Genomic DNA, 24996 nt, shown 5'->3' with positions numbered 1-24996 from the left:
AATGAAGACATAACAATAATGTTCTTTCACATTCAAAACTTTTTCCCCAAAATTACAAACTTTTTTAATAATGTGCATAAATAGTTTTTATTTATCCATAATTGATGTGAGTAATCTTAATTACAAGAGTATACATTTGACAGAGATTAATATCTAAAAACACATAATAATATCAAACTTAAGTTTATTTTATCTTTGGAAGTTAGGATCAGAGATAGTTTGTATGAACAGATGTTATAACAGAGTGATTTAGTGGAAAGTATTGTTCTGCTATAGTACTCAATATATTTATGGGATGCAGTACGTTATAACAGAGTGATTTAGTAAAAGTATTGCTCTGCTACAGTACTCAATATATTTATGGGATGCAGTACTTAAAGGTATTACATAGACTGTAATACACTGTCACAAAGGGCCTTTCTCTTTCGCAGTTTCTGCAACTGAAACTTTCACACAGCCTTACAGCACATAAAAATTGCATGGTAAACCTTGTATCCATTTCTTAAGCGAAAATTGTGGACAACAGGCTTACACAATCTGCTTGACTTAGTAAAACTGGATTAAATGGACTAACAGCATCTTTTATGATGCCAGTAATCATATCTGCTGCTTGCCACTTATTTTAAACTCCTAGACAATTATACAGGGTGATTCAAAAATGCATGTAAATATTTCAAGGGTGTATTTGTGAGGTAAATATAAGACAAAAATGTTCTATACAATTTTTTCCATACTTGGCTTATTACAGAGTTATGAACAAAACAGGATAATACATTCAATACAACGTAAGGTATTTAATTCCCAGAGTTCACAGTTTAATTACAGTGCATTTGGACTAACAACGCAAACTGATAAATAAACGTGACGTAACAAACTGAAACAATTCCTCGCGAACACTGTATTAATTTAGGTCCTGTTGATTGAACTACAGCAATGCACAATAACTAAGGAAAATTGAAGCATTTTACAGACTGTACTGTACTGTACTGTATTTGCACAAATCTTAATGCAATGCATGTTCAAAATGCTGTCCCTGAACTTGCAGACAGACCCGTGCTCGTCGCATCAATGATCTCTGCACATTACACAGTCCGTTCAACTCTCCACGAATAATTTCACAACCACCTTCAATTCTTTGTTGTAGCACTTCTCTGTTCGGTACTGCAGAAGAATACACCAATGTCTTTAGTCGGCCCCATAAATAAAAGTCTAAAGGGTTCAGGTCAGGTGATCTGGCTGGCCAAGCAATTGGTCCTCCGCGACCTATCCATCGATGTGGATACGCAGAATTGAGGTACGCCCTTACGTTGCGGCTGTAATGGGCGGGAGCACCATCGTGCATAAACCACATGGTGGCTCGTGTTGCAAGAGGGACATCCTGTAACAATCCAGGCAATTCTCCCTCCAAAAATTCGCAGTACGCGTGCCCATTCAGCCTTGGAGGCAGAACATGAGGTCCGAGTAAGTAATTCCCCACAATACCACACCAAATGTTTATGGAGAATTGATGTTGATATCCACGCACAATTCTCGCGCCAGGATTCTCGACAGCCCACTGGTGCATATTATGCGAATTGATTACACCCGCACGAGTAAACATGGCCTCATCTGTGAATAATATCCGCCGAATGAACATTGGATCATTCAAATGACGCTCTTGTAACCACTGGCAGAATTGCTGACGGCGAGGATAGTCTTCAGGTGTCAATTCGTGCACTTTTTGCAGGTGAAATGGATGCAACTGTTGTCTCCGAAGCAGCCGCCATACAGTAGATTGTGGAAGTCGTACAGCTGCACTAATTTGTCTCGTACTGATAGATGGATCTTGGTCTACCAGGTCCAAAACATGTTCCTCGACGTTCACTGCATGCTCAAGTGGTCGACCTGAATGTGGCCCAGGACGAATGCCATACTCCCGCATACGTCTGTCCACAGATACAAACGTCTGATGACTTGGTAACCGTCTTCCTGGAAACAGCTCACTGTACCTTCGTCTTGCTGCAAGTGCATTTCCATCTGCTGCACCATACACAAGGTGCATATCAGCATACTCACTGTTTGAGTACATCATGTGCACGAAACCTTTAGCCTTCCGACGATGAATGAACGACAGGACGTACTTTTCCGTTACCAACAACATCAGCGCCATCTTCCGTACAGTAGGAGTAAACATCACGTGCAAACAAAAACAAACACTATTCATGCAGTTTCGAATCAACTGTTGGGAGATACGTATGTGAATTACGTACCAGAATATGGCATCCTGCTGCTTGCACTGCCGTCGTTTTGATACGGACATGACTTTCGTATTTAACGATAACTCTGGAATTAAACGTTTATGGAAAAACATTTATAGAACATTTTTGTCTTATATTTACCTCACAAATACACCCTTAAAATATTTACATGCATTTTTGAATCACCCTGTATAACTAATTTAACAATGGAACAGTGTTACAATATTTTACTGTGACTTTAATGGAGAAATCTTCACACCCGAGACATAGTTTTCATTACTGTCCTATATACCTATCAAATGTGCCAAGAAAACACAAGAAAGGCACAATCATTTTGGAAATACATGTCATCTAAAAGGAGCAATGAATGTTTTTTTATCAATGCAAAAGGTGTGGAGAACTGAGAGAAACATCTCTAATGGAAAAAGAACATTGTTTGGCAAGGGGGGAAAAGTTCTGATCATCACCTCCAAAGATAAGATCTAGCCTCATCATACCAGCTAGATCGCCTGCTCCACTTGGACCTAGGATGGCTAGTTCTGAATTGTCCACATTCTCTCGCGCACATATGCGGCAACAGCCACATTCAGCACAACCTGAGTCTCCCTCACCACAACCACATTCTCTGAAAGAATACCAAATACATCACACCAATGCAAGTTATTGAAATATCATTATAGTATGTAAATGTTTTAATACAGTAGAAATCTATCTATAAAATAACTCTATTTTTCTGCATTTTAGTAATTTTACTGAAACAAGTGAAATTTAAGTGTGTTAATTTAACTAAACCAGAGTATTTCTGCTTAAAATAATAACAATTTAATCAATCATATGTAACAAATATCAGATAAATGAATCAAAAAATACTAAATTCTAATTTACAAACAAATTTTAAAAATCAGTTTACTTTTCTCCAGTTTTTAGTGGATATAGTTGCACTCACTTCCATTTAAATTAGTTCTCATTATGTAAGGAAATTAGTTTCATCATGCTTCCATTATTTTCCACAAATACCATGGCCTTGTTCATCAATAATCAGATCTAGTGCTGCTACATAGTTTTCACATTGGGTGAAGCAGTAAGCTTCCCATTGTGCACAATTTGTAGGAACACAATCATATAGCGACATTTGTAACAGTTTGTGTTTTTTATTCATAAAATGAAATTATTTTATGAAACTACACACAGTAGTGTTTCGACAAATTTACTTCATCAGAAGTTTGTTGGAATATTGCATTAAGACAATCCTGTAACGCAGCTGATAAGCCAGAGGATTTCTTTATCAAATTGTGCTGAGAAAGCTTGTGTTCTCAGCCAGTCAAATATTCATAAAACAAGCAATGTCTTGGAGAATGACCAGGTCAGCCTCGAACTACTGACATTGAGTTTTGTGCATTTTTCAGTTCAGTTACTGAATGAGTTCAATTCACTTTTTCCACGTGGTACTCTCTTTGTAATGTTAATTCCATTGCAATCATAATCCAATCTTAGTTACAGCAAAGTTACAATGTCTAAATATAAGGCTCACTAACCACCAACAGTCCCTGCATTTCGAAAGCTGTCATCCCTTCCATGTCAAAACATTGCTCCCCTACAACCTTGCCACACATGGACAGCATATCTGCAGTGATGAGAACTCCATTTCCCAGTATACTGAAGGGCTCGCACAGACCTTCACAGGCAGACTGGCACTACCGCACCCCTCGTCCCTCCATACTTAGTCCACAAACTGATTTATTTCCCACACAATATCCCCCCCCCCCACCCTACCGTCTTTTAATCCTCCAACCACTCCCCAAGAATCAGATGCAAAAAAATACTCACCTCATTCCCCAGTACCAACCCAGATTGAAACAACTGAACTGTGTCACCATGTCCAGGTAAGGAACATCCTATCTAATCTCCTTCCCACCCCTCTGAAAGTGGTGTCCCTTCTCTATGCCACTCTCACTCCCAACACATTGTTCTAGTAGCCATAACCTTATGGAAGATCCATGTGTGAGACCAGTAGGATTTACCTATCCAGCACATCTGACACCAGTTCTGTTGTAAGTTTATCCTACACCATCATCAGAAGCAGGACCACTTGCAGAAGCAGCCACTTCATGTATCAGCTCTGCTGCAACTTCTGCACAGCACTATATATGGACATGACCACTAATTAGCTGTCCATTGGAATGAATGGTCACTGCCAAACTGTGGCCAAAAGCAGAAGTGACCATCCAGTGGCAGAACTCGCTGCAGAGCACAACATGATCAAGTTCAATGGCTGCTTCATAACCAGCGCCATCTAGATCCTTCCCTCCATCACCAGCTTTTCTTAACTACGCAGATGGGAGTTAACTTTACAGTACATCCTTCATTCGTATAACCCTCCTGTCCTCTGTCTCCATTGACCCACTGTTCCCACATCTCCCACCAAAGAGTTATCCTTTCCTCTCTCATATCACACCCTCCCAATCCATGCCTCCATGTCACAATCACTGTGCGCTGCATGAACTCTCTGACTCTAATGTCTATGTGTCACATGCCCAGCTTCTGCACCTTCCACCCCTTCTTCCTGCATTCCTATCCTGCACGCCTGTTGCCTGCCTCTGAGCTGCTAGCTACCCATCCCCAACACCACTCCTGCCTCCTGACTCTGTCTCCTTCGATCCACCACACCCGACCCATTCCTTCACACAGTCCATCTGCTGAATTGCAATCCCGGCAGCATTGTGTGTCTAGCTAGCACAAGGTAGGACTCTAGTTTGTCAAAGGATTTCTTCTGAAAACTAAAGAAGTTTTCATTCTCTCTCATGTGCCTGTCAACAACTGAATGCCTCTGCTATTCTATGAGTACGATCTTTTACTCACTGTCTAGACTTCTACTCCCCTGTTGAGCACAAATCAGTGAGGGACTTATCATGCAGTTTTTTCAGCTTATTTGTCAGAATATGAAACACTGATTTTCATGGAACCCCTATAGCCTTAGAACTTTTCTCACATGTTGCATGTTGATGAAATAATTTCATTGTGGAGTTCCCCATGGTACATTTTTTGTTACAATATAGCTCATTACCTATAGCCATCTCAACTTAACATTTGTACTCCTCTAGGCATTACACAGTGTGTCGTGGAGGATACATAGTAAAAAAAAATTATTTCCCACTCTTTGTATTCCATTTGTGGTGGGTATAAATTCAGAACAATCATTGGTACCCCTCTGCATAAGATTGAATTTCTCTAATTTTACTATCATGGTCATTACAGTAGATGTAACCTACTGCAGGGGAGTACACAGTATTACCATCATAGTTTGTAGTTATGACACTGTGAACACTCCATCCCACACTACAAGGGCACCCCAGACAGACAGTACTATTACCTGAAAATTACTGGAAAAAATCAGTGACTCTGACTGTCTCCCTATCTGCAGGTTCCTACAGATGTTTTCCCCACAAAACAACCCCTCTGTTGCAGCTATGATGTAGTTTTAGTGGAGTAGCAACTGACAACATAGAAGAAAAACACACTCTGTAGACCACTAGACATATTCTGAAAAAAACTCTTCATAATCATATAATGTGATCATGTCCTTTACAGAAGCTGTGTACGTAGTAATAAATCCTAGTTTTCCACTCACTGCTGAGTCTCAGAATCCACACTCACCATCAGTTTAGAAATATGTGGAGAAGTTGCTAATCATGTCAGCAAAATTCATTTAACATCTTGCCATAAAGTGGTTTCTTGAAAACATGAAATTCAATTCAAGTTTCTTAACATGAAAAGAATCTGACACCATGTGAAAGTGTATTTTGACATTACACAAGAAGCAGTTGATAAAGTTTACAGTGCTTCAGCTACTAGACAAAATTTAAATTTTGAAACTCAGCAGATTCTTTCTAAGTCCATCTGCTAAGCTAGATCACTCATAGCATTCCCATTTGCATCTCTGCCATGACCTGGTAATTTTTTAATGTTCAGGGATCTTTTTGTGAGTGAAGCTCAGTGATAGTATCACCCAAGTCTGCAAAACATAGGCACAGGAATGATTTAAAGATGCAGTAAGGTTGGCTGTGGGCTCTGAAAGGGCTTGTACAGACTTAGTTTCAGCTAGAGTAATAATTTTACATTTTTCAATTACTACACATCACAACAAATTTCTATGCACTACAATACATCAAAATATCCACACCGAGAGCTTAAAATGAAGGATATTTAATCTAAACAGGTTTTTAGATATTTTGTGAAAATCATTAACTTTATCACAACTTGGTCAAATGGAAAGATATTTCTGAATAAGCAAGCTGTATATGAAAGAAATATTATTCCAGAATGAAATTTTCACTCTGCAGCGGAGTGTGCGCTGATATGAAGCTTCCAGGCCGATTAAAACTATGTGCTGGACGGAGACTCAAACTCGGGACCTTTGCCTTTTGCGGGAAGTGCTCTACCATATGAGCTACCCAAGCATGACTCACGCACCATCACACAGTTTTAATCTGCCAGGAAGTTTCATATCAGCGCACATTTCATTGCAGAGTGAAAATTTCATTCTGAAAACATCCTCCAGGCTGTGGTGAGCCATGTCTTGGCAATATCCTTTCTTCCAGGGGTGCTAGTTCTGCAGCATCGCAAGAGAGCTTCTGTGAAGTTTGGAAGGTAGGAGACAAGGTACTGGCGGAAATAAAGCTGTGAGGATGGGGTGTGAGTTGTGCTTGGGTAGCTCAGACGGTAGAGCACCTGCCCGTGAAAGGCAAAGGTCCCAAGTTCGAGTCTCGGTCCAGCACACAGTTTTAATCTGCCAGGAAGTTTCAGAAACATTATTGTTGAGTTGCAGTTCTCTAATGTCATTCCTTAGCAGTTCATAAACTCATTTCTGCCTGGTGTTCCAAATAAACCATTATTTTGTGATGTTACATTGTTGGTTCAGTGTGTGTTATAATGTCTTCAGACCAAATGCCTATTTTTTCACCTGGCCCATCACAACTATCATCAACATTGGCAGATGAATAAAAAGCAATGATTTTGTCAACTCAAACTGTCGTTTTAAAATAAAAATCTTCATTTCTTTCCAGTTATTCTGCCAATCTACCACTGATGAAGTTCCAATACCAAATTCAACAACAATAGTTTTCAATAATTCTCCTTTGTCCGTCTTATCCAGTGCAACTACCTTTGTGTCCATGGGCACTACCACCTTCTATCTTGTTTATGGCTGGCTGGCTCTGAGCACTATGGGACTTAACTTCTAAGGTCATCAGTCCCCTAGAACTTAGAACTACTTAAACCTAACTAACCTAAGGACATCACACACATCCATGCCCGAGGCAGGATTCGAACCTGTGACCGTAGCAGTCGCGCGGTTCCAGACTGTAGCGCCTGTAACCGCTTGGCCACTCCGGCCGGCTATCTTGTTTATGTCATTATATACTTGCAACAAATGGGACAATACAGTACTGGCTAATTTGGTAAGTCATACTGTGTCAAAATCCACGTATGGTGGTTTGACTTTAATTTTTAATCTTCATTGTCATCAGCTGTTGCAGCTATATCTTGCAGAGTATCAAATAATGTACAGATAGTGTACTAGGAAAAAAAAGGAAAAATCCATTCTGGATGAACTGGAGATCTACATCAATGAGCGATGGATAAGCATGGTTCTGCCAAGGAATAAAGGAAGGAAGGAAGATTAGAGTTCAATGCAATTGTTAAATATGGAGCACAAGCTCAAATTAAAAAAAGGATGGAGGAAATCATTCATGCCCTTTCCAAAAGCAGCCATCCTGGTATTTACCTGGAGCAATTAAGGGAAATGATGGAAAACCTAAATCTGTATAGTCGGACATGGATTTGAACCATTGCCCTCCAGTGTGCTAACTGCTGCACCACCTCACTAGGTTTCTATAAAGGAATTAGTTCAGGATGAGTAGTGGTGGGATGTGGTGTCATGAAGGAGAATACCAAATCAATCAATCATGCAGCAATTGCACACAACAACTTCAGAGAAATTATGAGTTTACAAGTCAGAAGAGTGGCAAACACGGACTCTGATCATTACCTCATCAAAAGCAAAATCAGGCCGACATCAAATAGTATGAATTAGATGACCATGGTGATATCAAAGTTCAATATGAGAAAATTAAAATTACCAAGCATCAAAGAGGAATTGGAGGAAGACATAGCCACAACTTGGGACGAACTCAAAGAGAGGATAATCAGTATAACAAAAGAGAAAATTCCTCTAATCAAAAGGAATGGACATTCATTGTGGAATGACACATGCAACAAAGCAACTGTGAACAAGAAAATAGCATAAAACAAAGAGAACAGTGGCAAAATAGAAGTCAATCTGACCCAAGGTATATAGAGGTAAGAAAACAAATGGCAAGAGGCATCAGGAGAGTCAAAAGAGAATACAAAAAGAGTCAATTAAAAGAAACAGAAGAAGATTTATGAAACTATAATATCGGATACTGTTACAATACATTTAAAACCCGAATCATGGGATGCCAGCCATAAAATCTGTGTTAAGAAAAGGCTGGAGAACTGGCATTGAACAACAAAGAGAGCTGTGAGGCACTGGTGAAGTACTTAAGTGAACTACTGAATTGTCCTGAACCAGCAGAGAGGTTCCCAAAGAGCCAAGACATCAAGAGAAATTTTAAGTCAAAAGCACCAGATGAATTGGAAATCAGGAAATGAATCACAAAACTGGAAAACAAGAGAACAGCAAGAGAAGATAGCACCATAGCTGAACTACTGAAGGAAGATGGGCCAAATAGCATCAAAGAAATAAAAAATATCATAAAGACATAAGTGAGACTGAAGTAAAACCAGAAGATGAGGAGTGTGCAGTTATACACTGTCTATATAAGAAAAGGAATAGGACCAATGTTAATGATTACAGAAGGATGCTTTTACTGCCCGTCAAATACAACATTCTATCACAATGCCTATTAAACAGCACACAGTTACAACTGGAAAACAAGATAGAGAATACAAAGCAAGTTTCAGGTTGGGAAGGTCTGTGGTAAACAGTTACTCTATTTAAAGACAGTCCAGAGAGACAACGCAATGAGAAGCAGAAAGATCTCGTGCACCTTTATGGATTTCAAGAAGGCATACAACTCTATAGATAGATTATCACTGATCAAAAACTGGAAGAAAGGAGTCTCGATGAGAAGACAGTGAACCTTATCAAATGACACTAACAAACACCAAATTCAATATTAAATTCCTGGGAGAGTTATCAGAGCCTTTTGAGATTAGACTACGAAAGTGACATCATTCAACATACTATTACACAAAGGTGTCAGGGAATGGGAAAAAGAATTAAAATACAGAGACTTTATAAACCAATCAGGCTGGGATGGAAAACCAAAGGATTTGATATTGGCTGACCGGCATTCACAAACTATCATGCAGTACTCACAGACAACATGGAAACTGCAGTACAGCAAATCGGGGACAGGAAAGAGAATGCTAAAATGGTTGGATTGCAAATCTCCTTTGAGAAAACAGAATACATGCCAAACAAGGATGCACCAAAAAGGATTCTGACAAAATATGGCGAGATAAAGAGAATTCAAAAATTCAAGTATTTGAGTAGATGACACAGCAAATGGGATAGAGGAAGGCACTTATGAACAGAGAAATCAAAAGATGACTAGAGCATTCTGGAAGACTGGAAACTTCTACTATAAATCATGCCTATTACACACTGTAAAAGTGAAATATCACAATACTGTCATCAAGATAGAAACCTTATACATATCAGAAATGTTGGCCATAACTCAGAAAGGTGCACAAGAAAATATCAATAAACTAGATACAAGAATCATCAGAAAAATCCATAGGGCCCAATAAGACAGGAGGGCTACAGATCGTCAAGTAGACAAGAAACCAAACAGATATGTAACATGAAGAAATGTCGACTGAAATTTTACAGGCATATCAAGAGAATGTCAGACCCCCAACAAACTAAACAAATCTTGGAGAAAACATTAAGAAAATGAAGGAGACCACTGAAGTCGGAAGGATGCTGGCATAACAGACACAGATTTACAAGACAGACAAACATTCAACCACAAAGTACTCAAGTCCTAAGCGAGCCAACATGTCAATAAACTCCAGAATGAGACAAAGTACTGGCAGAAGTAAAGCTGTGAGGACGGGTCATGAATCGTGCTCGGGTAGCTCAGCTGGTACAGCACTTTCCCGCAAAAAGCAAAGGTCCCGAGTTCGAGTCTCGATCCGGCACACAGTTTCAATCTGCCAGGATGTTTCAGGTCAATAAATTCAAGACAGAAAGAACCTGATCCAAAGAAAGGAAGAAAATGCTTAGTGAAAGGCTGATAGAAGTGTGGCACCTGTGAAAATCTCATATCAAGTATGTGCTTCTGATGGTCCTGTGGTAGCTTATGTGTGTATAACAATACAGTGAGGTGACAAAAGTCATGGGATATCTTCTAATATAGTGCAGTAGTTTGACTTGGCATGAACTCAACAAGTCACTGGAAGTCCCCTGCAAGAGTATTGAGCCATGCTGCCTCTACAACCGTCAATAATTGTGAAGGTGTTGCCAGTGCAGGATTTTGTGCATGATCTGACCTCTCAATTATGCCCCATAAATGTTCGTTTGGATTCATATCGTGTGACCTGGATGGTCAAATCATTCGTTCGAGTTGTCTGGAATGTTCTTCAAAACACTTGCAAACAATTGTGGCTGGGAGACATGATATGCTGTCATCCATAAAAACTCCATTGTTGTTTGGGAACATGAGCCCATTCCATGTAAACACAAGTCACACCTTTACAGAGCCACCACCAGTTTGTACAGTGCCTTGTTGACAACTTGGGTCCATGGCTTCATGGGGTCTGCCCCACACTTGAATTCTAGCATCAGTTCTTACCAACTGGCATTGGGACTCATCTATCAGGCCACAATTTTCCAGCTGTCTAAGGTCCAACTGATATGGTCACGAGTCCAGGAGAGATGCTGCAAGAAATGTCATGCAATTAGCAAAGGCATTCGCATCAGTCGTTTGCTGCCGTAACTCATTAGATCTAAATTTCGCTAAACTGTCCTAACAGATAAGTTCGTTGTACATCCCACATTCATTTCTACAGTTATTTCAAGTAGTGCTGCTTGTTATTAGCACTGACAAGTCTACACAAATGCTGCTGCTCTCAGTTGTTAAGTGAATGCTGTCGGCCACTGGGTTGTCCATGGTAAGAGGTAATGCCTGAAATTTTATATTCTTGGCACACTCTTGACATTGTGTATCTCAGAATATTGAATTCCCAACTGATTTCTGAAACAGAATGCCCCATGCATCTAGCTCCAACTAGCTTTCTGCGTTCAAGATCTGTTAACTGCCGTTTTGCAGCCATAATCACATTGGAAAGCTTTTCACATGAATCATCTGAGTACAAATGACAGCTCTGCCAATGCACTGCCCTTTTATACTTTGTGTATACAATACTATGCCATCTGTATATGTGTGTGTGTCACTATCCCATGACTTTTGTCACCTCAGTGCATAATAATAATAATACTGGCTTAAGCTCTATGTTAAATCATCTGATGTTGATGGATGATATTAAACTATATGTGCCAATAGAAACACTGCTCCTAAAAGCAGTAGGAATGTTATCTAGAAACTTAAGTGAGGCATTTGGCTTAGACAATTGCAGGAGAGTGAACATGAGAAAGGGATAGACTCAAGCTACTGGATTTGAGAAGAGTGATGGAAACATAATAGAACCTATTAATGAATATAGCACCTGCAACTATTTAGGCACTCTTAATGAAAAACAACTGTTGCATGACACCATAAAATAATACATCATGACTACATACATCAACAGAACTATCTCAATTTTGAAACTGAATCCAAATGGGTACAACACCTTCAGCAATATTAATTCACATGTGGTGTCAGTATTAACTTACACTTTCCTTCTCATTATGTGGAGAAAACAGACCTACAAGAGATATAAAAGAAAACATGGGGAATTACCACAAAGTACAGCATCCATCACGCTAAATCAACAGTTTAATACCACATGAGAAAAGGGGCAGGGGCTAACAGACACTGAGCAGCTGCAGAAAAAAGAACTGGGGGCTCTGAGGCAGTATTTTCACAACAGAAACTCATCACTTCATAAAGCAAAAGAAGCCACAGACATTAATCACACATCACCTCAATCTTGCAGAAACACCCACACAGTCCCAACGTCTGATACAGAAATAATTGAGACCAAGGTAATAATATAAAACAACTGCAGAGGAAAGTGTGAATGATTTCAGCCCAGATAATTTTGATCAGCGAGCATCAATCAATTAGTTGATGCATGAGAGTCTGCATCAGTACGTAAAGAATTTCCAACGCTATATAAGATTAGCTCACTGTGATGAGAAACTATATCATGAAAGAGCAAAGAAATAAATGATAGGTGCATGAAGTGCAAGGATCAAAAGGACACCATATTACACATCACATCTGGTTGTAAAAGCTTGGCTCAAACAGAATGTTTGAAATGTATGACTTTGATGAGTTCACCAAAACAATCCACCAGATGTTAGATCAGCAGTATCAGTTAATGAAAGACTTCCCTCTATAACTACAGATACACTATTAACTGCCCCCAGCAGAGACATGCACTGAGGACGCTCCACAATTTTTCCAATTTTTACTGTGATAACTGATGCTGCAGTGTTCATTTGTGGTGCAACAGTGGAGAAGGTATCTCAAATTCAGCTATGTAAAAAATCCATGCAAATTGAATATTTATTTACATCTGTGAGCCAACTTCTGAATTATCCTTTGTGTGAGACTGCATGTGCCAGACAGGTTCAGTTCAAACTTCTAATATTATAATGTTTTATTGTTCATGTTGTCTCACATAATATTTCATTAATTGTGTCAATATTTCAGTGTGTGAGCGAAGTCTTTCACGACAGCACTGATATGTAAAACATTCTTGGTTTTCTTGATGCGTCAATTCGGAATAAGATCTCATGCTTTAGATTTTTGAAAATTTTCAGATACTTCCAAATATACATTTTTGAAACTTTTTGTAAGTTACAAATGTTATGCTTAATTTATTTTATCATAGATTAGCATATCTGAAGTAGAGTTATTGTAAATTACAAACATATCATGTTGCATTAGTTTTCTTTTCTAACAGGAGTTTATATTGTCTGCATTCAATGTAAATTAACGTTATTGTTGAATGTGTTAGTGATTATTACATCAAAAATGCTTCAAAGAAACAGTAAATTTTATACCAAGTTATTCTGATATCTCACTTTGCCTGTTGATCACTGCAGTCCTTAAAATTTACTGGTAATATTTGTAGCATACCAGATCTATACACTAAAAGTGAACCAGCAAGCTTAGTTTAAAGTTATTTGTTTCATGTTAAGTAAAATATTGCACCAGCCACACTGCAGCTCTGCTATGTATACTGTTTGTGCTATTCCCAGGTGTGACATGAGTTAGTTGTTGTTTGAAGGCTGCTGGAAATCATTCTGACTACTGAAAAGTGATTGGAAGTTGCTGGAAATGGGAGGGTTTGGAGGGCTACCAAGAGTCATATACCACAAATGTCAAAGGTAACTCAAGTACTATCCTTGCCCGTGTATTGTCTCCTCTGCATGAAATACTGGATCTATCACTACTCACATACTTCACTGTGAGTGGGGTGGCAATGGTAAGTCTAGGTGCCCTGTACAGGGAACTCAGGATGGTGTACACATCCCCCTAACAAACAAGTTTGAGGTGCTGTCTTCTACTTAAAATGAAACTGAGCCAGTGAGACTCACTTTATCTGTTGGAAACATACGATATCTTGTATCAGGAAGAGGCAAATGCAAAAGGGGAGGCGTCTATTAATCATCAGCAGTTCAAAAATGCAGGGAAATGGCAGCAAGATATGGGAAGAACACCAATGTGCCCTCACTGTTTTTGCCTGGGACTCATTCATCATGTCGATGAGACTATTATAGCAGCCACTAAGAGAACAAGGTAAAACAAACTGAAGATTGTGGTGCATGTTGGGACAAATGAAGCCAATTATCTGTGATTGCTAATGGAGTCTCAATGAAACTCAGAATATGCTGTCTCAGAACAGATCGTGGCCCCTGGTTCTGAGCTAAGTGGAAGACTTGAACCAGAGACTGTGAAGATTCTGTGACAAGCTAGGCTGTGACTTCATAGACTTGCACTATAGGTTTGAGATCTCTAGGGTCCCTGTAAATGAGTCAGGTGTGCACTATACATTAAAGGCTCTTACCCAGGTAGCTGACTGTGTGTGTGTGTGTAGGGGGGGGGGGGGGTGCACTGTGTGCACTTAGGTTGTTTTTTATTTTTTAAATAGATTAGGTTACTCTCCAGCCAGTCAAGATTATGATAGCTGTAGGAGACCTGAAAATATCAGTGAAGATCCAAAGAAATCCCCCCCGCCTCCAATCCTCCCAACACCACACAGGAGAGGATATTAAATTCCTAATGGTTAACTGCTGAAGCATTTGCAATTACGTGTCAGAGATTGAAACACTTATAAAACCCAGTGAAGCTCAGATAATACTAGGTACAGAAAGCTGGTTAAAATCTGGAATTGTCAGCAGCGAGATTTCTGGGGAAAATTTATGTTTGAATAGAAGATGGAGATGGTGTAATTGTCACAGTGGACAAGAAACTAGAATTCACCAGATAAAAACTGAAGCGGCATGTGAGACAGTTAGGGCAATACCCAGTACTAGGGGTGGATATAAAATTATAATTGTTCCTTCTATGGACTAGCAGACTCACCTGCTGATGTAACTGAAAACTTTAGAGGAAACCTCAGTTTGCTGGTAAGTAAGTTCATCAATCACACTGTATCACTGGAGGAGGCTGTAATTATCCAACAATCAACAGGAATAATTACTGTTTTGTTTGTGATGGTTGTGATGAGACATCCTAATAAACATTACTGTATACATCCCCCAAAAATTACCTAGAACAGATAGTTCAGAATCCCCCTCATGATGAAAAATGTACTGAATCTAATGAAAACTACTAGACCTGACCTTTTTGAGGATGTACACATTGAAACTGGTATCAGTGATCATGGAGCAGTTGTAGCAACAATGGTTACCAAAGTACAAAGGGCAAATAAAACAAGTAGAAAAATTTATAAGTTCAGTTAACTAAATAAAGAAGCATTAGTGTCATATCCTGATGAGGAACATGCAAATTTAGCTCAGGACAGACACATGTAAGGGAAATATGGCTCAAGTTTAAAAGAATACTTGACTATGCACTGGACATACATGCACGTAGTAGAACAGTTCATGACTGAAAGGACTCTTATATATACAGTCACGATAAAATAAACTTCTAAAGTGAGACTGCAGTATAATAGGTGTAAAACAAAGCATTGGGCTATAGACAGTGGGATGCTGAATGAAATGCATTTGGCTGTCAAGAGAGCAACATGTGAAGCATTCACTGACTACTGCAGCAGAATATTATCAAAAAATCTTTCATAAAAACTGATGAAATCTGATAGTATGTAAAGGCTGTTAGTGGCACCAAGGTTATTATTCAGACACTCTTGGATGAGACAGGAATTGAAATTGAAGGTAGCAAAGCAAAAGCAGAAATGTTTAAATCTGTTTTCAAATGTTTATTTGAAAAGGAAATCCCAGGCGTAATGCCCCAATTTGATTCTCATACCACTGCAGGGACATGTGAAATAGGTATTAGTGCAGTGGCACTGGCAAAAAGCTGCAATAAATGAAACTGAATAAAGCTCAAGGGTCTGGTGGAATGTGTACTGACTACTGCAGCAGAATATTATCAAAAAATCTTTCATAAAAACTGATGAAATCTGATAGTATGTAAAGGCTGTTAGTGGCACCAAGGTTATTATTCAGACACTCTTGGATGAGACAGGAATTGAAATTGAAGGTAGCAAAGCAAAAGCAGAAATGTTTAAATCTGTTTTCAAATGTTTATTTGAAAAGGAAATCCCAGGCATAATGCCCCAATTTGATTCTCATACCACTGCAGGGACATGTGAAATAGGTATTAGTGCAGTGGCACTGGCAAAAAGCTGCAATAAATGAAACTGAATAAAGCTCAAGGGTCTGGTGGAATGTGTACTAAATTTTATACAGAATTTTTTAAATCATAGTATACTAAAGATCTTTCACACAAAAACTGTGCTCACTATTTGAAAGAAAGCATAGATCACACCCATCTATAAAAAGAGCAGCAGACTCAAACAATGGAAAATTCAGGATGGAATGCAACAATATTAAAAAAAGGATAGTTGCTACTCACCATATAGCGGAAATGCTGTCACAGACAGGCACAACAAAAAGACCGTCATGAATAAAGCCAACTAGGCCTTCGTCAGAAATAGACAAACACACACACACACACACACACACACACACAAACACACACACATACATATTCGACTCACACACTCATGACCAGTCTCTGGCTACTGATGCCAGACTGCCAGGGCAGCAGAAGTGATCCACAAAACTACCATCGAGTATTTTTTATTTCCTCTTGTTGGAGAACCTTAAAACATATTCTGATCTCAAAAGTAATGAGGTATTTCAAATAGAATGACCTCCTCCATGGATTCCAAAAAATCGATCACGTGTAACCCAACTCGCACTTTTCTCAAATGCCATCCTGAAAGCCATGCACGCAACAAGGTAGTCAGCTACATATTGTGTTTTTTTTATGTCTGAAAGACTCAGTAAGGCACATTTGCTTATTATCAAAAATATGGTCATATGCACTATCAAGCAAGATTTGTGACTAGATTGAGGATTTCTTAGTGGGGAAGACACAGCATGTTTTCTTAAAATAAGAGTAATCAATAGACGTAAAGCAATCTCAGGTGTGTCCAGGGAAGTGTGTTACGGCCCCTACTGTTCATGTTACATATTAATGATCTTGCAGATAATAGTAATAGTAGCCTCAGATTTTTCACCGATAATTCAGTTATCCATAAGGAAGTATGGTCTGAATAAAGGTGAACAAATATCCAATCAGATCTTGATAAGATTTCAAACTGGTGAGGAGATTGGAAATTCATTTTAAATGCTCAGAAAAGTATACTTGTACATTTCACACAAAAAAACTAGTATCTTACAACTATATTATCAACAAGCTACAGTTGGAATCTGTAAACTCATACAAATACCTGGGTGCAACACATAGTAGTAGCATGAAATGGAAATGTCATAAAGGTTAAGTTGTAAGTACAGCAGGTAGCAGACTTCATTTCAGTGGTAGAATACTAAGAAAATGTAATTAGTCTACATAGTACAAATCACTTGTGCGACACAATTGAGAATATTGCTCAAGTTTGAGAGACCCGTACCAAATAGGACTAACAAGAAATATTGAATGAATACAAAGAAGGGCAGCATGAATGTTTACAAGTTTGTTTTCTCATGGGATAGTGTTATGAAGGTTATGAAAGAACTGAACTGGCAGATACTTGAGAATAGATGCAAACTATCCTATAAAAGCCTATTTGGAATGTTTTTAGAACCAACTTTGTTATGAATCAAGGAAAATACTACAATTCCCTCTGTATCACTCCCATAGACTAATTACAGTGGCAGTTAAGCAATCATTCTTCCCACACTCTATCACTGGGGTAGAAAATAAAAAATTAAAATTTTACTAGAACCAGAGCACAGTAACCAATAACACAATCCATTTTAATCAACTTGACATAACAGTGATTAGTAAGGCTTCCACCAAGACATCATTTTATCTACATCAATTATTTTTCAAATCATCTGCAATGAGAAGACAACCAAATACAATGATCTGGCAGATGAGGTAAAAGCTATGTGGAGACTTAAGCCTGTCATTCCTATAGAAACATCGTGCACTGGCATTATACCATAATGGACTAGTGAAGAAGCTACAGGACCTAAAACTGTATCCTTCACTCTGTTGGCAATTGCAGCAGCTGTTAAGAGTGAAGAGGGGGAGGGGAGGATTTCCGGTCAGATGAGTGTAGCTTAACATCATCATCATCATCATCATCCATAGCAGCAAATGATGTAACAGAGGTCAGTATCATTGTGAACAGAAAGTAGTTAACAAGGTGAACAACAATGAGCAACACACTGATCAAATTATTCCTCTGAACACAAGTTCACATTAAGATGGATGTGAGGCATGGTTGCAGATTATCATCACTGTTGTTCAACTTGTATATAAAAAAAAATCAGTGTAGAAAGTGAAGGAAAATTTCTGAAAAGGAATGAATGTCAGGTGGAGCAGATTTGAACACTAAGGTTTGCAAACAACATAGCCCTTCTGGTGAGAGAAGATGAAGATTTAAAAGACCAATTGACAGGAATAGACACCATACCTGTTACAGAATATGTCTTAAGCATAAACAAGAAAAATACATCAGTGATGGAGAGTAGCAGAAAGAAAAATGACTTGCCTAACATCAAAATAGGGACTGACACAATAGTGGAAGTACTGGGTGAATTCTCTTAACTTAAACAAGACTGCACAGGATGGCAGAAGCAAGGAAGACATCAACTGATAGAGTCAAAGTAAGCTTTCATTAATAAAAGCAACAATGTAGCAAAAGATTGATTGCCCATCAGCCACAGGCTTAACCAGAAGAAGAGAAACAGAGAAACACGCACCATTCATTCACACAAGGGAGCACACCTCATGCACACGTGACCGCAAACTCTGGCAACTCAACCCAGAGTACAACTATCACTTGGGATGGAAGCAGCAATCTGGAGGGGATAGGGAAAGGGAAGAACACTCTGGTGAAGTGTGTGGGAACTAGGATGCCAACAGGCACAGAATCAGGAGGTTGTGGGGCAGGGAGGTGGGGAAATGGAGTGAAAAAGGAGAGGATTGCGGAAATATGGGTGGGTGCATTGGCAGAGGATGGCAAACAAAGAGGGTGGAAGTCAAGAAAGGGGAGGAGGTGACAGGACATAGAGGGTGGAAACTGCTGGGTGGAGGGTATGGGGACAATATGTTACTATAGGTATCAGATTTAGTATGGAACTGAAGAAGTAGTTCCCAAAAATGGAATCTTTGGAGCATGACATTGTATTGAAGTGAAATGTGAACCATTAGAAATCCAAAGAAGAAACTTGAAGAATTTGAAATATGGTGCTATCAAAAAATGTTAAAAATTCAATAGACAGATAAAGTATGAAATTAAAAAGTACTGCAAAGAATAAGTGAGGAAAGGAATCTATGGTAGACCATCAACAGAAGAAGGGACAGGTTAGTGAGAAATCTGTTACAGAGTGATATATGATGTTGTGACACTTATCTTTCATTGGCAGTAGTTGTCTAGGAGCTGTAATAACTGATCCAAGCTTTCTATAATTCAGGTATGAGTTTTTTGAGAAGACTGAAAACTAATTTTTTACTCCTGGCTTTTTGATTTATTATGATGTTTTCATGTATAATGACATTGAAATATCTGTTTTGGTACCACAAAGAAAAGTTTATACACACTACATCTCAACCTAGACTCAATCTTAACAACAGTTACATCAAGCAGAAAACAACTCTTCTACATCAAGCCTATGTTTCAACAGAATGTTCACATCACTTGGTGCCATCACACAAACCTAAGAAAATAATATAGCATAGATAAATTTTGAAATATTTACAAGGATCTAAACACAAACAGTGATGTTTGTGCACAATGAAAAGTATAAATTCATTGTGAAATATAATTTATGTTAACTTTCATAATTATGTTTTTATTTACATTTGTTTAAATTAAACATAAAAGTATAAGCAAGACTGGTTTTCCAGAGTCTTCATAATCTTGCATTCTAAGCATACAATATGTCCTCAACAGCTTCAAAACAGGATAAGGAAATTGCAACAATTGAAAAGTTCGTAAAAAATAGCAACGTCCTCTGGTATCGGATTATTCACATGAAAAGACGGTATTGTAGCTTCAGTTTAGATAAGAAAGTGCCAACTTAGGATCATTACAAGGGGAAAATAGTAGATGCATAACAAAGACTAAAATAGGCAAAACAGACAGCAGAAGATGTCAGGTGTAGTTCTTCAGTACCTTCAAGGGATGAAATATTAGCATGAGATAGAGAAGATAGAGGACAGCATCAAACATGTTGAAAGACTGCTGTGGTAAAAAAAGAGTAAGTTGACTTAGAGGATTTACGCAGGGAATAGAAGTTGTAAGGCCTTACATTTTAGATTGCTCTGTTCTTGCATGAGACTGTGAATACGAACCTTCTGTGAAGGCTTGCCATTCTGGAAAATGACAAGAAAATTAGCCATGTCTTTTTTAACAAAACATTCTGGCAATTATCTTTATTGATTTAGGGAAATTAAGAACAACCTAGCTCTTGCCATTGCTTAAACAATGCTGGAAGTCCTTAGTGAGACAGGCAACTACTCTCTGGTTTAAAAAATTGAAAACACAGTTACAATAATATTGGCTTGCAACTATTTACATTTATCCTTCCCACTTTTCCTATGTAGAGTGACATACCTATCAAGTAGATGATGAGTAAAATCAAACAATGGAAAATCCAGAATGAAATAATAATAGATTGCTACTCATCATTTAGTGGAGATGTTGAGTTGCAGACAGGCACAACAAAAAGACTGATAAACAAGAGAGCTTTCAGCCAAAAGGCCTTCTTCTGAAGTAGACAAAACACACACACACAAGTCAATGCAGTCTCCCCCCCCCCCCCCCACACACACACACACATATTCACACAAGCATAATTCACACACACCTGACCACTGTCTCTGGCTGCTGAGGCTGGACTGCGAGCAACAGTGTACGATGGGGGAAGCAATCAGGAAGGTGGGGGTAAGGAGACGCTGGGGTGGGGAGGGGAAGGATAGCAGGGTACGGGTGTGGACCTTTGAAGTGCCACTTGTGGGAGCATATAGTGGCGTGGTGAGAACAGAATATGTCAGCGATGTGCAATCAGGAGATCAGACGGGTGGTGTTTGGGGGGGGGGGGGGGGGAGGCAGGAGGGGAGAGGAGGATGAGTGAAAGGAGCAGAGAAACAGAAAAGGAGAGAAGTAAACTAACTGTGGGTACATTGCTGGAACAGAAGGCTGTGTGGTGCTGAAGTGGGAATGGGGAAGGGAACAGATGGGTGAAGGATAGTGACTAATGAAGGTTGAGGCCAGGGGAGTTATGAAGATGTAGGATATGTTGCAGGGAGAAGTTCCCACTTGTGCAATTCAGAAAATCTGATGTTGGTAGGAAGGAACCGGATGGCCGAGGCTGTGAAGCAGTCATTGAAGTGAAGAACGTTGTGTTGGGCAGCATGCTCAGCAACTGGGTGGTCCAGCTATCTCTTGGCCACAGTTTGTTGGTGGTCACTGATGCAGACAGAGAGCTCGTTGGTTGTCATGCCCCTGTAGAATGCAGCACAGTGGTTGCAGCTTAGTTGGTAGGTCACAGGAATGCTTTTACAGGTAGCCCTACCTTTGATGGGATAGGTGAGGCTTGTGACGACTGGAGTAGGTGGTGGTGTGTGGATGTATGGGACAGGTCTTGCATCTAGTCTATTACAGGAATATGAGCCATGAGGCAAGGGATCGAGAGCAGGGGCAGAGTATGGATGGATGAGGATGTTGTGTAGGTTCAGTGGGATGTTGAATACCGCTGTGGGGAAGGGTGGGAAGGATAGTGGGTAGGACATTCCTTATTTCATGGCATGATGAGAGGTAGTAAAAACCCTGGTGGAGAATGTGATTCAGTTGCTCCAGTCCTGGATGATACTGAGTCAGAAGGGGAGTGCTCCTTTGTGGCTGGACAGTGGGACTTTGGGAAGTGGTGGCTAACTGGAGACATAAGGCACAAGAGATCTGTTTCTATGCAATGTTGGGAGGGTAATTTTGGTCTGTGAAGGCCATACAAAGGCCCTTCTGAAACCCAAACTGTGATTTGCTAAAGAGACTATAGTTGCTAAGGTGAGATACTATTCTACAATAAATCACCTCAGAAATTCTGGAAAATGATGTCAGCAGTGAATTGTAACTGAACCTTTCTGCTTCTTCCCTAATACTGTCCTGAGTATCTGATTTTATTATAAGGTAAATTGCACAATATGGCCATTTGTATGTCGAAGAAACTATTTGTCATGATGTATTAGTGCACAATCAGCTAATGTGTACAGAGATTCCAAGAGGAACCACAACTGAGTCCTTCGTTGTTGTACAGGTATTAAATAGACAAGGGAAAGGAGCACATCATGTAATACCAATAAAACTGTCCAAGTACCCAAACCATACAGGGTAACAAGCTTTGTCAAAACTGATCAACTCATGAACAGTTGACAAGCAGCTTACTATAAATGTGTTCTTGCTCTCCAGAGAAAAATTTCAAAGTACAAATTGTGAAACCACAGAAATAAGACTACTGCTGTATATATGCGTGCTTACATACCATGTTCAGTTACTGTAGGTCACCATCAAAGTAGGATTAGTCCGAATATATATGCTTCTGCTTTCATGCCTTACACTGCTCAAAACATTTATGCCTGTTATTTTCAACAAATAACAATAATGGTAATTCCTGGCTGGAGTAATACATAAAACAAGGGAAAGGCAACCACTCATCTGTAGTGGATCGATGTGTGGAACACAGAAACAAACAACATGACACAGCATTCACAATAGCTTTTGAGTACTAACTCTTTTTCTAGCAACAATACACAAATTCAAAACACAACCACACTGAAACACAAACACACACACTCCCGTGGCCACAGTGGCAGATACAGAAAAAACTCAAGGAGGGGTCGCTAAGGATATCTAAAGCTATCTTTACCTTTACCATAAAAAGAAATTAATCAAATCACATGCAAAGTTTAAGAAAGTTTTATTTACACTGATTATACACATATACAAGACAATGCCATTTTATGATATAAAAAAGTTACAATTGTGGTTCTCTTCCTTAAATGATGAATTCTAGCAAATTGGTTAATTACCTACTCAATAGGACAATAAATGTGAGGGTGAGTGTTAAACAGAGCTAAGCCATTAAGACAATCCTCTTTCATTGTCGACCTCAGCCATGTCTTTGTAGGCCGCAATGTTGAAAAATTTCTTTCTATTGTAGCAACAGATGCAGGTAGACAAGCAAACATTTTGTACCGCATGTGCAAAGTAGGATAGTCAGACTTAGAACAGACAGACAATGCTTGAATAAGAGAATCACGATCATTAAGGATTTTTATGCTCGTTTGCTTGTATTGAAGAATCTCTCCCATTGCTCTGTTTTTAATCACAAAACAGTAGAATATTCGCAGCTTTTCTTGAACAAATGGCAGACAGAATAATGTATTGAGATCACTAGATGGCTGCAACTTTTCTCATAGGTATGTGTTAGCTATCTGTGTGCCAGACAGAAACATATAAAATATGACGCAAATGTGCGTGCTACATAGGAGAGTACAAGTACTCGCTAACTCGAGTCAGTTGAGTCAACTGGTGAAAGAAACAAACAAATAGCATGCAGGCTGACTGTCGGGGGCTATGCGTGTGGCAATGCGGGCGGCCCCGCAAGGAGAGGGGAAGTGCCCCGCATGCCCCCCCATGTGTACCCGCAACTGCGTGGCCACAGCAGACATCCAAATGCAAGAGTCTTGCCATGGCCACAGGAGTGCGCGTTTGGGTGTCTGTGTGGTTGTATATCTGAATGTGTGTAGTGCTGCAACAAAAAGAGCTAGTGCTGGAAACCTGGTGTGAATGCTGTTTTCTGTTATTTTTGATGAAGCTATGCAGGAGCTTGCATTTGTGCCTTACAACACAGTGGAAGAACATGTCTGTATTGCTTATCCACTGATGCCAAGTTAGTTGTGGTTGATTAAATGTATCACAGCCTAATAGTTCCTTTATTCTAGGTCAAGGTAGTACCTATACTCCTTGTAAAGCTCACAATTTTTGCCTCATAATTTGTTTTATAAGGCTTTAGTATAGTTTCTCTACTGAACTATGCTAATGTTACTTGTCATACAGTTTTGAATAACATACTGATGCAGTGCGTTATTCACACTAGCTGGATTGCATTTCACATGTTTTAGTAGAATCAGAATCAGAACCACAATTTTTCATTGCCATTGGCCACATACTGTAGAATAGGCTTACTTGATAATATCAGGTAATATCTTAATAATATCAAGTTACAGTTGCACTTAAATTATTACAATTAATCTTTACAATTCATGTACAGATTAACTATCTTATATTTTAAATGTTAATGTCAATATTGTCCATATCATAGAGGTCTTTCACAATGGTTAATGGGTTTTTTGTCAGCCAGTCATACAATTTTGTTTTGAATTTTTTGAAAGCCAAGAATCGAGCAGTGAGAGGCAACTTCTTAAAAATTTTGAGGGCATTTACTTTATGGGAATTTCCTGTTATAGCTAGCCTGTGCCTAGATGTCAATTTTTGCCTATTTCTGCTGTAATGTTTGTGTCTTGTTTCCCTTAAAATACATTCCTTAAACCTGTTCTTGACGAAGACTGCAGACTCACAAACATACAGCTTAAGCCAGGTAAAAAGAGAGCGACAGTGCTCTTTAGGGCCAGCCTTGTAATATGTAGACAACTTTTTCTTGGACTTTAAAAATGTTGCTGATATGAGGAGTATGTCCCCATATGAGAAGGCCTAATGAGACGTGTGACTGAAAGAGCCCAAAGTATGCCATACAGATATAATTATTACTGGC

The 24996-nt window shown here is 39.1% G+C and overlaps 1 protein-coding gene across 1 annotated transcript in view; it reads right to left on the bottom strand.

Annotated features, from left to right (window-relative positions):
- Positions 1-24996, bottom strand: part of LOC126260543 (E3 ubiquitin-protein ligase MYCBP2-like) — an 831093-nt gene that overhangs the window by 677715 nt on the left and 128382 nt on the right. The window contains exon 13 of the mRNA XM_049957878.1: positions 2735-2862. Within this exon, the coding sequence (XP_049813835.1) occupies positions 2735-2862 (128 nt within the window). The remainder of the gene's footprint in view (positions 1-2734; positions 2863-24996) is intronic.

Source organism: Schistocerca nitens, chromosome 5, assembly GCF_023898315.1.
Source record: "Schistocerca nitens isolate TAMUIC-IGC-003100 chromosome 5, iqSchNite1.1, whole genome shotgun sequence".
In the NCBI taxonomy this organism is placed as follows: domain Eukaryota; kingdom Metazoa; phylum Arthropoda; class Insecta; order Orthoptera; family Acrididae; genus Schistocerca; species Schistocerca nitens.
The sequence above is the reverse complement of the archived record's forward strand: the minus strand, read 5'-3'. Positions and strand labels throughout refer to the sequence as shown.